The following is a 14,271-nucleotide window of genomic DNA, read 5'->3' as shown; positions in this document are numbered from 1 at the left end:
TGTCCCATCATGGGACTCCCATGAGCCAGAATTCTGAAAAAGTCGGGATTCTGGCTTATTTCCAGCAGTTGAACTGGGACGCTGAATCTTGATCGAGACAAATTGGAATGGTGTAGTACCAACATTGAACGAAGATAACCACTTTGGCCAAACCTCATGTCAAATTTTTGTTACTTCTGAGTAAAAGAACTTTTGGTTGGAATGAGTCGCAGAGAGTATGCATTAACAAAAACAATCGCTGGAAGTATTTGAAATTGACAATTGAAATTGATTCTCTTGGAATAAAGTTGATCTGAATAATTTAATACAGGGTGATTTATCATGACGTTTTATTGATTTCGCAAAAATTTGAAAAATGGTGCTCCAAATGTTTATTTGTCGCAAAATGTTTATTTGTCAATCGAAAGAACATTTTTTGCCAATTATTGTTTGAAAACAATTTCTTTTAAATGTTGACCATGTTGGCGCTTGAGGTAATCCATTCGACTGGTCCAATTTTTGATGGCGGATTCGAGTATTTCAAGTGGTATCTTGCTAATTCGTCGAGTAATGTTGGTTTCCAATGCTTGGGAATGTCACCGCCGCTATGTTTACTTCAATGCGTGCTGGATGTGGTCGATTTGTTCGCTAATCATCCGATAACGAGAACTGCAATTTGTACTCTTTTATTGTATGGCGAATAGTAGAGTCAGTTGGCCGATTTTGTCGACCATATTATGGTCGGAGTGCAAGAAACACATTTCTCACAGACAGATGCTCTGTTAAAAAACATAATGTTGAACCACCCTGTATATTCCATGGTTTGAGACTAAAAATAAGGACATTTGAAGTAAAATAAGGACGCTTTCCAAAAACTTCGAAAATAAGGACATGTCCTTTAAAATAAGGACGGTTGGTATCCCTAACTTAAGTCAGATGTTTTGCTCAATTCGTGCTAAATTCTATCAAGTAGGAATTGCCAGGATCTTTGCACAGTTTATGTCCGAGTTATGCCAGGGTTTAGCTCGGTTCCTATCAAAATTTGCCAGAAAACGCCAGCGAAACCGAGTTCGCCCTAGCTCAACTAACCCGACAGGATACGCACAGAAATCTGACAGGGCTGCCAAACCAAGACTTACACGCTCATTCAAAACTACTCAAAATTTGAGTTCAGAGCACTCAATTTGAAAAATAGACGCAATATGTCAAAAAATGAGTTTTAATTTGAGTAGAGTTAACTCAGCTGGTGAGTAACCATTCAATTTTTAAATCTTTGAGTGAAAAAATTACTTATCCTCAAGAAAAAGTGCGAGGAGTTCGACATCGTCTAAAACTTTAATAAAAGATCAAGCCACGGACCTAGTAGCTGTAGAGTCGAAGCAGAACATTCAGAAAACTAAAAGGTAGGTTTCTCTGAGTTTTGTTTTTATAGTTTCTGCTAGTTCTACAATGTACCGATTGGTATAAAAGAGATGTGAAGAAACGTCGTCGGATTATATTTCCAGACATCGCTAGCGTCTGGATGAACAGGTAAAGGATACTTGAAGTATCGGTGAGATTCTTTGTAATAATATTAAAAATACTGAATGATTATTTTTCAAATTTGCTTTTTGAGTAAAATGTACTCACATTTGACATTTGCATCCAAAACTCAAAACTGGGTAAACGAGGCGAACTCAGTTTTTGACCATGTGCAGTTTTTATGAAATTGAGTGGCTAGCCACTCAAATTTGAGTTACTATCAATGAGCGTGTACAGAAATCTAGCAGAGCGGTCTCTGCCAGAAAATTTGCTCACTGGGAAAAACTCTAGAAAGAGAACTGCGGAGACTCCATTTTGGATCGATTGGATTCGCGTTTTCCCAGTTAAGGTTGCACAGAGAAAGCGCAAAATTCGCAAACGAAAAAAGCAGTTTTTTTCCACACCGTATGTCAGATCTTCATAAAAATCAATCAGCGTATGTAGAATGTTGTTACAGTACTGCTGATTGATTTTTATGAAGATGTGACATACGGTGTGGAAAAAAACTGCTTTTTTCGTTTGCGAATTTTGCGCTTTCTCTGTGCAACCTTAAGCTCAGCCGGAAATGAACCAAAGTTCCGGCTGGTTCCAGCTCGTATTCCGGCTCCAGTGACACAACCGATTCTAGTTAGAATTGGTTGTCACTGGAGCCGGAATGCGAACTAAGACCAGCCAGAATTCCAGTTCATTTCCGGCTGAACTTTACTGGGTGGCTGTCAAAAAACGAATCCATAATCGAACATTGCCCATCCCTATAACATTGGACGTGTTGCCATACAATGCCGGGGCATACGTTGCCAAAAATGCTGTTTTTCTCTCCGCAGTTCTCTTACTGGAGTTTTTCTAGTCTTCAGGTATCTGCTACGCCGCCATGTTTTTCAAATCAAGATCTAAAACGTCGTTTTAAGGTCAATCCACAATCGACAGAATCAATCCCATACGACACGACTTTGCGATGTTCGAAATCGTTTTATTATTGATCATGAAAATCATGATGAAAATTATTTATCAGCCATCAACATGTCGAAAACAACACTTTTGTTCAATTTATTGTCCAATATTTTAGCTCGATTACAAACATCTAATGGGCTGGATGTTGTTGGCTCGAATCAAAACTTGTCGAAAGTAAACAAAGTTCATTTCATATCGTCAACCTGGCGCCCAGGTGGTGAAATCAACGGAGTGCTGGAGCGTTGCCAGAAAAATTTTATTTCCAGATCAAATTGTACTAAACTTCCCAGTTTAACTCAGCCGGAATGCTGGCTGGTTCTAATTCGTATTCCGGCTCCGGTGACACAACCGATTCAAGTTAGAATGTTTAAGGGGTACCATTTCGATGCGGCTTAGTCGCATAACCGAGGCCTAGAGGGCGAGGTGGCCACCGACCCGCCGTCGGAAGCAAGCGAACCTGTGACCCACTCGTTTGCCCGGCTTACTCAAACATAGGGGCTATCCCTAGTTTAAGTCCGACTGAGCGGTAGCGAAGTCGGACAGCACGCACAAAAGCGATGTGGCGTAGCCACATTGGGTGCTGGACACAAAATAAAATTGGCAACGCTAGTAAAATGTAAACACAAATGAACACTCCGGATGAACCTATCGTCAATTGACATTTCGACGAGTTTTGATTCGAGCCAATAATATGGGCCCCATCTAATGATCGCGTCACGCCGTATCGTTTCTACCTAGTGCGGATCGATCCTGCAGCAAAACGAACACCCAGTTAAGCTCAACCGGAAACGAACCGGAATTCTGGCTGGTTCCAGTTCGCATTCCGGCTCCAGTGACTCAACCGATTCTAGTTAGAATCGATTGTCACTGGAGCCCGTGTACGAACTGAAACCAGCAAGAATTCCAGTTCATTTCCGACTGAACTTTACTGGGCAGAACAATCCGAACTGTCAGTGGGGCCCATAACTTCACGCTCGTAAAAAGTTACTCAGGGGCCCATATTATTGGCTCGAATCAAAACTCGCCGAAATGTCAATTGACGATAGGTTCATCCGGAGTGTTCATTTGTGTTTACATTTTGCTAGCGTTGCCAATTTTATTTTGTGTCCAGCACCCAATGTGGCTACGCCACATCGCTTTTGCGCGTGCTGTCCGACTTCGCTACCGCTCAGTCGGACTTAAACTAGGGATAGCCCCTATGTTTGAGTAAGCCGGGCAAACGAGTGGATCACAGGTTCGCTTGCTTCCGATGGCGGGTCGGTGGCCACCTCGTCCGGCGGATCCTCAGCGGCTTTGCGCCGCTTCGGTTCCTAGGCCTCGGTTATGCGGCTAAGCCGCATCGAAAAGGTACCCCTTAAACATTCTAACTTGAATCGGTTGTGTCACCGGAGCCAGAATACGAATTAGAACCAGCCAGCATTCCGACTGAGTTAAACTGGGAAGTTTAGTAAAATTGAATCTGGAAATAAATTTTTTTTGGCAACGCTCCAGCACTCCGTTGATTTCACCACCTGGGCGCCAGGTTGACGATATGAAATGAACTTTGTTTACTTTCGACAAGTTTTGATTCGAGCCAACAACATCCAGCCGTTACTCAGACTCTGAGTAGTTTTTAACTCAGTTTTGAATGATGTTCGTGAACGTCAAAAATTGAGTTGACAGGTATAATATCTCTGAGTAACTCTGACTCTCTTTTTGGGTATTACACAAGAAACCGTTTTGGAGTTACCAAATGGAAAAGCCATTTTTCGCCAAGTTAAAAATTCCAAGCGTCATCCGCCATTTTCCATTAGTAGGTACAGGCTCGTTTAGTTATCGTTCATCAGCTTTTTAAAAATAATTTGTTCAAATATTTATAATAGTTGGAGCTAGAATTGTAGTGTTTGTGGTAAAATACATTTAAATTTTAAGAGTGGATTTGAGCAACCTGCATGCAGAACATTTCAGAAGTGGTGGATACTGAAACGGTAATGAAGTTACGAGGTAATATTTACGCTATACTTACAAAAAAAAAAACATAAAATTTAATAAACTGAAGTTTCTTTAAGTATTATTGTAAAAATATTCCATGAGAAAAGAAAGCCTGGATTGTATTACATCCAAAACAAAATTTTTACGGCCAATTTCTTCACTGGATGAAAATAGGTTTAGCTCCAGTTCAGATGCAACAATCGATCGTGAACCAGTTTAAATAGGAATCGGTTGTTGCACTTCAGTTGAACTCCGGAAAGAAATGATTTAGAATTCCAAGTCATGATCCGGGTGTTTCCCAGTAAAGTTCAGCCGGAAATGAGCCGGATTCCGGCTGGCTCCAGTTAGTATTCAAGCTCCAGTGACACAACCTATTCTAACTAGAATCGTTTGTATCACTGGAGCCGGAATACTAACTGGAACCAGCTGGAATTCTGACTCATTTCTGGCTGAACTTTACTGGGTTTTAATGAAATATTGCACTCATAAATTGAGTATCATTCTACCCAAACTCTGAGAAATTTCAACTCAATTTTTGGCTTTTTTGTCTACTCAAAAATTGGGTAAGCTTCTGCTCATAATATGAGTAATAATCGCTCAATTTTTGGTTTTGTTAAAGTTCTACTGAACCCAAAATTTGAGTAATGTTCAACTCAAAGTCTGAGTAATAATCACTCAATTTTTGGTTTTGTTAAAGTTGTACTGAACTCAAAATTTGAGTAATTTTCAACTCAAAATCTGAGTAATAGTGACGCACTTTTAGGTTTAGTGTGGATTATATTGTACTCAAAAACCGAGTAATAATTACTCAGTTTTTGGTTCAGGCAGGCTTGCTCAAATTTGAGTAACTCTGGAATTACTCAATTTAAGGGTTGTTCCACTTTATCTGGAAATGGGTGGGATTAAACTCAATTTTGAGTTACTTTTTACGAGCGTGTAGAATCGGTTGTGTCACTGGAGCCGGAATACGAACTGGAACCAGCCAGAATTCCGGTTCATTTCCGGCTGAGCTTAACTGGGGTATAGGGGTGCCATATACACGCTTACCGGCCGTTACCTAATTTTGGGTAGAATCCTACCCAAAATGGACTAAAGTGCATCTCCTCACTTTTGGGTAACAAGCTTTGAACTTAAATTTTGGGTAGTGTGAGGACTACCCAAAGTTTGGGTTACAGATAACCCAAGCGTTGGGTACAGAGCGGGTAACCCAAAGTTTAAGTAACGATGAAATAATCCAAAATTTGAGTAACGAGCGGATAACCCAACATTTGAGTACTGAGCGGATAACCCAAAATTTGAGTACTGAGCGGATAACCGGAAATTTGAGTACTGAGCGGATAACCCAAAATTTGAGTAAAGAGCGGATAACCCAAAGTTTGAGTACTGAGCGCATAACCCATAATGTATACATGGTAGTCTTCGCTTTTAGTCAGAATCCAGCCAGGAATGCACTGACAAGATTTCTGTACGCTTCCTGCCTCAACTTTGCCAGATGTTTTGCTTGATTCGTGCTAAAATTCTACCAGGTAAGAATGGCCCGGATGTTTGCACGGTTTATGTTCGAGCTGTGCCAGTGTTTTGCTCGGTTCCTATCAGAATTTGCCAGAAAACGCGAGCGAAACCGAGTTCGACCTAGTTCAGCCAACTCGACAGGATGTGCGCAGAAATCTGGCAGAGCTACTAATCCAAGACTTACAGAAATCTAACAGAACGGTCTCCACCAGAAAATTTGGTGACTGGGTGCCAGGATCTTTGCACGGTTTATTTCCGAGTTGTGTCAGGGTTTTGCTCGGTTCCTGTCAGAATCTACCAGAAAACGCGAGCGAAACCGAGTTCGCCCTAGTTCAGCTAACCCGACAGGATGCGCGCAGAAATCTGACAACCAAACTGACAGAAATCTAGCAGAACCCCAGTTAAGCCCAGCCGGAAATGAACCGAAATTCAGTTCGTATTCTGGCTCCAGTGACACAACCGATTCTAGTTCGAATCGGTTCTGTTACTGGAGCCGCCATATACTGGAACCAGTCAGAAATCCAGTTCATTTCCGGCTGAACTGGGACGGTCTCTGCCAGAAAATTTGGTGACTGGGATGGAACTGACTATCCCAGCAAAGTTGAGCTGGGAATGAGCCCGAATTCTGGCTGGTTCTAATTCGTATTCCGACTCCAGTGTGTGACACAACCGATTCCAACTAGAATCGGTTGTCACTGGAGCCGGAATACATATTAGAACCAGCCCTCTAAGAACGGTTGGTTTCAAAATCGTCCAATGAAGGACGTTCGTTGGACCAATTTGGACAACGTCCAAATAACCGTTCAACGAACGTCCATCGTTGGACCCGTGTTGAAGGATTTTGAAACAATTTTTTGGACGTCTCAGTGGGAGGTAGCATTCCGGCTGAGTTTAACTGGGAAATATTGAATAGGGATCTTTAATTAAAATTGTGCCAGTTTTTCATATGTATTGGTAGCGGGTGTCCTTACGAGTACACTCATATTATTCTTAAACCTTAATTATTCTTTTATGATTTTTAAATTTAAAAAAACCAAATTAAACTCAACCAGCAAACTGACAGTTGTCCTACTAAATGACGTATCTGCAAATATCTCGTTCGCCTCATTGTTAACCGGGACAGCACCCCACACAGTATGATCTGGTACTTTGTCAATCCGCTAGCAACCTGCCATCCCAAGTTTCATCTGCAAACTATGGTAGATCTGATAAGGCAACCTATAGGGTCGTGCAAGTCGCATGGGTTTGGATGTGTTATTGTCCTAAAAGGAAACAAACTAAAAAATGTTTTTTTTTCAATAGTTTCGGGCCAAAAAATTGAAAAAGGGCTGAGATATTAACTCACGGTACTAATCTGCATCAGAATATGCCTTAACCCGCACACCCCTAAAGATCCCTATTATATACTATATTTATATATTAAATCAATGCTTTTTTGTGAAAAGGGCGATACTTACAAATGTAAACATAGGGCTTTTTTAATACATGCGAATGAAGGCTTCAAAACGCAATAAATTAACCTAAAAATTTTGTATTCTTCGATATTGCTTTCTTAAACTATAGCAAAAAATACAACGGGCGAAACTGTATTTTTGTTTATTTATTTAAAGTTTCGCTATCCACGCTCCATGCAAACAATCAGGGCGATACTTTTTTTGCTACCAGTGTAGAGGCGAAACTGTTTTTTCTTTTTTTAGGATTATCAAGCTGATACTAGCTGTAAATAGTAACAATGATCGCTATTGAAAAAATCCGGACGAAATCGGTGGTGTAAAACGGTAGTTATTGTAAAAAAACGCAAGGGCGATACTTCAATCACAGAGAACAGACATCCATGATCGAACAAAAATATTTAAAAAAACGTGTGTAAACATTTGAATTAATATACGAAAAACACTAGCGCCGCCACACCAACCTATCTCAACTTTCCGTCAAATCGATTCCGGAACCGGTTCGAAATCCTGGATGAATTCAGCATGGAATCTAGCTCAAAGAAAACAACCGATTCCGACTCTATCGGTTGACGCATTTGAGCTGGAATTCATGCTGGAAGTCCGAACCGGTTCCGGACTAGTTTGACTGGGTAGAGGAATAACCGCTGTCAATTCTGTCGCACTCAGCCACAAAAAACATGACGACAGTAGCGCACCTGGTTTAGATATCCAAACTACCTTCGAAACCGTTAGAGATTTTACACAAGTTGCACGCTCAAGACGGACGTCTGTTCTCTGTGCTTCAATGGTGATAGGGGGGACCGAAAAAGTAAACAATCACCAAAGGGGCGATACTATCATTTAGTCGATTTAAATAGCAAAAACAATTTTGATTTAATAATTTAAAATACTTTATGAAGTTTTGAGTTTCGATCACTGAATCATGCAATCTAGGATGTAAAAAACACAATAGTTGTTAAATAGGAAATAAAAACAAGTCTGGAAATATTCACTGTTGATTTTCTTTGAATGGTGTCACTGCTATTCGCCCTTTTCAAGAAAAAGCGTTTAAATTATTTTGCAGTGTAGAACGGAATTAGGACTTTTTGAATGAGTACTCCTGACTATTTTAATAACTGTAAAACATTATGGATGATAACAATCCACTAGTGTATGGTCTGGAATTTCAAGTACGTATATACTTTCAACCAAACAAATTAGTTGATTTTTTTTTACCTCGAACAGGCTCGTGCTTTGGCCGGCCAGCAGGCAGAAAGTAACGACGTTCGGTTCTTCTTAGCAACACAATCCCTAAAACCAAATAATCAACTACACGTAGTTGATCTTAATCAGGACACCTCTATACTCGAGCCAAAGGTGTTCTCTCATCCTTTGGGCGAAGTCTGGAAGCTCAATGCAAGTCCCCATGATGCACAGATTCTCACATCCTGTTATAGTATTCTAAAAGGTACTCAGACTATTATGCAGACTGCATTGTTGAAGCTACCAGAAGAGCTTAAGCCTATTGAAGGGAGTCAAGAATTTCTCCAGTTTGCCGATGTGGAAGTACTTAAAACAGAAGGATATGGAAGTGAGATTCGTACAACTGAATTTCACCCGACAGATAGTTCATTACTGTGTACGGTCATTGATGGAAAGATTCTACTATTCAATCGGGCCGAAGCTTCAACTAGGCTTGTAGTAGAAATTAACGCTAAAAATTCAACACGTTTCTCCGGCGGCCGTTGGGCCCATTTCAATCACAGCAACCAGTTCGTATCGCTATATGATTGTAGCGTTAGATCGTATGATGTTAGAGAACCAAATCAGTGTGCATGGGTTATCGAGGATGCCCACAGCCAACTGGTTCGCGATGTGGATTGCAATCCTAACAAGCAGTGTCACATCGTCACTGGAGGTGACGATGGTGTGATGAAGATCTGGGACTTTCGAAACACCAAAGAGCACGTATTTGCTAGAAGTGATCATAACCACTGGATTTGGAACGTACGGTTCAACAGCTATCACGATCAGCTGTTGCTCTCCAGCAGTAGTGATGGGAAAGTATTGCTTACTTGCGCTAGCAGTGTATGCTCGGAAGTACTTCTAACTGAACACGAGCATACCGACGATAAAGAGCAATTGGCGGACGGTTTGCTACAAACGTACGATCAACACGAAGATTCGGTGTACTGTGTGGATTGGAGTACCGCCAACCCGTGGCTGTTTGCTTCTCTTAGTTACGATGGACGCATGGTGATTTCAAAGGTTCCGAAGCAGTATAAATATCAAATTTTATTATAAATGCTTGTAAAGATTGCAGTAAATCAATTTTAACGAAGAATATAGTTTCCAATGTTTGCGATAAAATACGCTAATGTGAATTAAAAGCATCGGTAGTAAAGTTTCAAATGTTCTGGACTTCGAAGAGAGTATTATACAATTATGCGACTTGTTTTTGCACATGAAAAGCGCGCTTCTTAATCAAAGTTTATGTGAAAATAGCATTTACAAATAATCGTACGTAGATCAGCGCTCCAACACGCGTAAGATCTGCGTTGGCGAACGCGATAACTAAAACTTACCTATTGTACCGTCTAAATAAAATTAACATGTCAACCAGTTCAAAATCTATGTAGTCAGAGATAACTACGTCCTCCGAAGTTTCGATTTTAATTTTGCTTCTTTCAGTACCTTTGGTGCAGCTTTTCTTCGTGGCCTTCTAGAGTCGTTCGATTCCGTACTAGCCTGTTCACTGCGATCCAAATCATCCTGCTTGAGACATTTACTTGTTTTGAAGACTAACGAATCGAACGAAATGTTATGCTGGCTGAGATTTTCCTTAGTCAATGGTTTGAGCGATACTAATGGAACTGGGGACATAGGTGAATGCATGGTTGCCTTTATCCGTGGACGACGGTTCCTGGAGAGTGGTGTCGAGCAGGTTGCATTCGAGATCGTGTCATTTGTACCTGAGTTCTCTTTGTTGATCTCTTGTTCAATAAGCGTATTGAGCATCGACTCGCTAGCCATACGTTTTATTGTAGCTGGCCGGAGACTCTGATCTGTAACAGGATTTAGATCACTTTGGACGCTGTGATCACTTGGCATTCCCGAATGATCTGAAGAAATGCTCAATTCAAAATTATTACGAATTGTTGAGCTTTGATCGATCACTGTAAACATAAAACCAATTAATCTTTTTTTCAGAGTTTTATTTGTTATATTACCTTCTACGTTCGTTGATTCGTTCTTCGATGCCTCCTGCAAAATGATCTGAGGCAAATTAGCGGTCTGACTGATGTCCATCTCTTCTGAAACAACCGTCTCTCTCATACTCTCATCATCACTGTGCTTACTTTCCCGGGAATCTCGTCCATGCAGATATTCCTGGCTTTTGCGAGCCACCTTCACGACCCGGTTTGTATCTATCGTTTCAAACGACTCGTCGAAGCTGCGGTTCCGTGATTTCCGCTCTAACCGCTTGATCAAAGGACTTTTTGAAAGAACGAAGTTGCTCTCAAGCTCCTCTTCGTGTAATTCTTCTTCTTCTTCCACTCTACTAATAGCAGGCCGGTAGTCTTCCATCGAAAGATTTTCGTCCTCACCCTCCAGGATAGCTGCTTCATCAGTATATGGTGGACATTCTGTGCGACGTCGTTCGTAAAATATGCCGGCTAACGGTCTTCGCATTTGCTGCTCAGTTTCTTTCATAGCGTGTTCGTTGTAAACGACGTTGAAAACGGATTCGCTCTGGTCTCGCACCGATACCATAATTGTTGTGATGGTTTTGAATTGTTCCAACAGCTTCTGCACCATTTCACGCAACGTCTTATTTTCTTCTCGGTATTTGAAAAGCTGCTCGTTAAGTTCATTGATCATTTCAATTTTGTCCTTTATTTCTTCCTTCAGTTTTTGGTTATTCAACACCAACTGGGAGTTGATCATTTTGTAAGCCGAGAGATAATTGTTCTCCCCCATCGTGATACCGGACAAAAGAGGAAAATCTCACAATTTTAATAAAAAAAATAAAACCGTCTCAGAAACAAAATTAAAACTGATCAACTGAAAAATATCAAATTGACAGATAGAACGCTCCTTCTTACCGAACGAAGTCAGCGCAGTCAGCGATCGCTTTAAATTTAATTCAGCATCTAACAACCCAATCAAACTACATGTGGTAATTGGTTCGAAATCCTGATCGATTTCTGTATGGCTTACAAATAGCCAGCCAGGAAATAAGACAAAATTATGCCTAATTTCTGTCAGAATTTTGACTCCAGAGACAACCGATTCTGATTAGAATCGGTCGTACCCAGTTAAACTCATTCCGGAACCGGTTCGGATTTCTGAATTCCGCTCAAACCATTCGGAATTTGTTTCGGAATCCTGAATGAAGTCAGTATGGATTCCAAATCAAATGCAACAACCGATTCTGAGTCGGAATCGGTTGTTGCATTTGATTTGGAATCCATACTGACTCCATTCAGAAATCCGAACCGGTTCCGGAATGGGTTTAACTGGGATGGAGTCATTATGGATTCCAAATCAAATGCAACAACCGATTCCGACTCAATCGGTTTCAGAATCGGCTGTTGCATTTGATTTGGAATCCATACAGACTCCATTCAGGATTCCGAATCAAATTCCGAATGGTTTGACCGGGTATCATTGGTTCCAGCCTAAGATAATTAGCCGTACATTCCTGGCTGGGACTCTGGCTAAAAATGAGTATAAACTAACCGATGCTGCTCACTTTTATCCAGAACTCAGCCACCCAGTAAAGTTCAGCCGGAAATGAACTGGAATTCTGGCTGGTTCCAGTTCGTATGCCGGCTCCAGTGACACAACCGATTCTAACTAGAATCGGTTGTGTCACTGGAGCCGGAATGCAAACTGGAACCAGCCAGAATTCCGGTTCATTTCCGGCTGAGCTTAACTGGGCATAGATGTACGGCCAGGATTGCTGTATGCTTCCTGCCACAACTTTGTTAGATGTTTTGCTCGATTCGTGCTAAAATTCTACCAGATAGGAATTGCCAGGATTAAGAGCAAATTTGCACGGTTTATTTCCAAGTTATGTCAAGGTTTTGCTCGGTTCCTGTCACAATTTGCCATAAAACGCGAGCGAAATCGAGTTTGCCCTAGTTCAGCTAACCTAACAGGATGCGCGCAGAGATCTGACAGGCAGGACTGTCTCTGCCAGAAAATGGTGCCAATTGGTGTTGAACGATTTTGAAACAACCCACTGCGAAGCCAAAAAAAATTCTTTCAGAATCATTCAACACTGGTCCAGCGCAACGATGCACGTTTCATGAACGGCTGTTTAGTGTTTGGACGTCGTCCAACGAATGTCCTTGGATTGGACAATTTTGAAACCAACCGTTCCTAAGAGGAACCCAGTTAAATTCTGCCGGAAATGAACCGGAATTCTGGCTGGTTCCAATTCGTATTCCGGCTCCAGTGACATAACCGATTTGGTTGTTTCCTTTGAGCTAGATCCCATACTGAAAACATTCAGAATTTCGAATCGGTTCCGGCATGGATTTGACGGATAGTTGGGATAAGTTGGTGTGGCGGCGCTAGTGTTTTATCTTATATTAATTCAAATGCTTTTTGAAATTTTTATTTGAGACGGCTTAATGCGTTAGCACAACTGAGCCGTGGGTCTTTTAATTTTTTTACAATAATTAATTTTAAGAATGTCGGTCTGCCAGATCTTATTGACGCAGTTTGCTGCTGCGTGTTGAGATCTTTTTCCTTGGCAGTGAAGCCACTTGGGGGTCATTCAGTCTGCCTTCTCTCGTGTTACCGTTCCCGTCCATGTCGTCATTCGTACTGCTTTCTTGCTGTTCACGATCAGAGGTTCTTATTTGTTTCTTGTTCTTACGGGTCACTGTTGTATATCCGTCTTCATCGGTATTTGCTTTTTTATTGGCGATGCTAGGTGTTGGTTTGGGAGCGGTTGTCGTGGTCGTTGTACCTGCATTATTGGTTAATTGGATCGTTGTTTTTGGTTTATCTGAAGGTGTCGGTGGCTGCTTGTTAGGCTTGTTGGCTGTAGTAGATGAGTTTTGACTAGTGGTGGGCTGTACGGTTACAGAATTGGCATGTTGGGGTCTGCCCGGGATATGCGATTAGCGTTGTTTGCTTATAGGTCACGCCATCCTTCGATGATTTGCATTCGTTAGTCGTGTAAGAAGGTATTGATTTAGTCACTCGCATCCTCACAATACGAACGCCGTTGAGAATGCCGGTGAAAAAATTTCTCCAGGTGTCATTCGTAATAGATTCTACTTCTCCATATTGCGACATAATTCGTTTGATGAAATCTTCCTTCGTGCGCGGGGCCAAATCATGGATACGCACGTCTATGCGTGGTATGCACGGGGATCTTGATTCTGGTGTTATTAAATTCGACCTCGTGTTGCATGTTGTTTTTGCAATAAAGTTTTAGGCCTGTGCTAAGCTTCTAAACGTGATCAAAACACAGTTTTTACGTGATGTAGCTGAATGTGCGTAACTTCAGCGAGATTAAGCTCCACCTTCACTTTAACTAATTGCTCCACTTCCTGAACTGTGGGTCTAACACGAGTTTTATTAAAGTTGATCGAAATCGTGTTATCCCGTAGCACAGGCACTTTTGTTTCATTTGGCAAATTCATTTTACTCCGCTGCTGGGGGCAACGATACAACTTGTATGTGCACTGATATAGAACAATATCTAGCTTGGTTCACTGGTGCCTATAGCCTGCTATAGCGTAGCGATTTTTTGATTCTGCTTTGTGCGACGTCAGAAAATAGACTGAAAATCAAATGTTTACACACATTTTATTAATATATTTGTTCGATCATGGATGTCTGTTCTCTGTGATGTTATATTATGTACACAGAGAACAGACAT

At 41.2% G+C, this 14,271-nt stretch overlaps 2 protein-coding genes across 2 annotated transcripts; one reads left to right on the top strand and one right to left on the bottom strand.

The window, feature by feature from the left end:
• The first annotated feature begins 8,470 nt into the window (after positions 1-8,470).
• On the top strand, positions 8,471-9,997 carry LOC131690987 (EARP-interacting protein homolog). The gene is made up of 2 exons (XM_058977106.1): positions 8,471-8,557; positions 8,613-9,997. The coding sequence occupies exons 1-2, from the start codon at positions 8,516-8,518 to the stop codon at positions 9,669-9,671; spliced, it is 1,101 nt and encodes a 366-aa protein (XP_058833089.1). The 5' UTR covers positions 8,471-8,515; the 3' UTR covers positions 9,672-9,997.
• Positions 9,820-11,476, bottom strand: LOC131690986 (uncharacterized). Its single transcript, XM_058977105.1, has 2 exons — positions 10,598-11,476; positions 9,820-10,543 (listed from the first exon to the last, which is right to left on the bottom strand). Exons 1-2 carry the CDS (start codon positions 11,346-11,348, stop codon positions 10,017-10,019), a joined length of 1,278 nt encoding a protein of 425 aa, XP_058833088.1. The 5' UTR covers positions 11,349-11,476; the 3' UTR covers positions 9,820-10,016.
• Positions 11,477-14,271: the final 2,795 nt, after the last annotated feature.

This window comes from Topomyia yanbarensis, chromosome 3, assembly GCF_030247195.1.
Source record: "Topomyia yanbarensis strain Yona2022 chromosome 3, ASM3024719v1, whole genome shotgun sequence".
Lineage (NCBI taxonomy): Eukaryota > Metazoa > Arthropoda > Insecta > Diptera > Culicidae > Topomyia > Topomyia yanbarensis.
Note: the sequence above shows the minus strand (reverse complement) of the source record. Positions and strands in the feature narration are given on the sequence as shown.

What these genes read in the sequence shown, in the direction of transcription:
- LOC131690987 (XM_058977106.1), top strand. Translation starts at nt 8,516, where the DNA reads ATGGATGATAACAATCCACTAGTGTATGGTCTGGAATTTCAA. An exon ending in TGTATGGTCTGGAATTTCAA is followed by an intron (nt 8,558 to 8,612) that starts GTACGTATATAC and finishes TACCTCGAACAG; the next exon opens with GCTCGTGCTTTGGCCGGCCA.
- LOC131690986 (XM_058977105.1), bottom strand. Translation starts at nt 11,348, where the DNA reads ATGGGGGAGAACAATTATCTCTCGGCTTACAAAATGATCAACTCCCAG. An exon ending in CGAATCAACGAACGTAGAAG is followed by an intron (nt 10,544 to 10,597) that starts GTAATATAACAA and finishes TTATGTTTACAG; the next exon opens with TGATCGATCAAAGCTCAACA.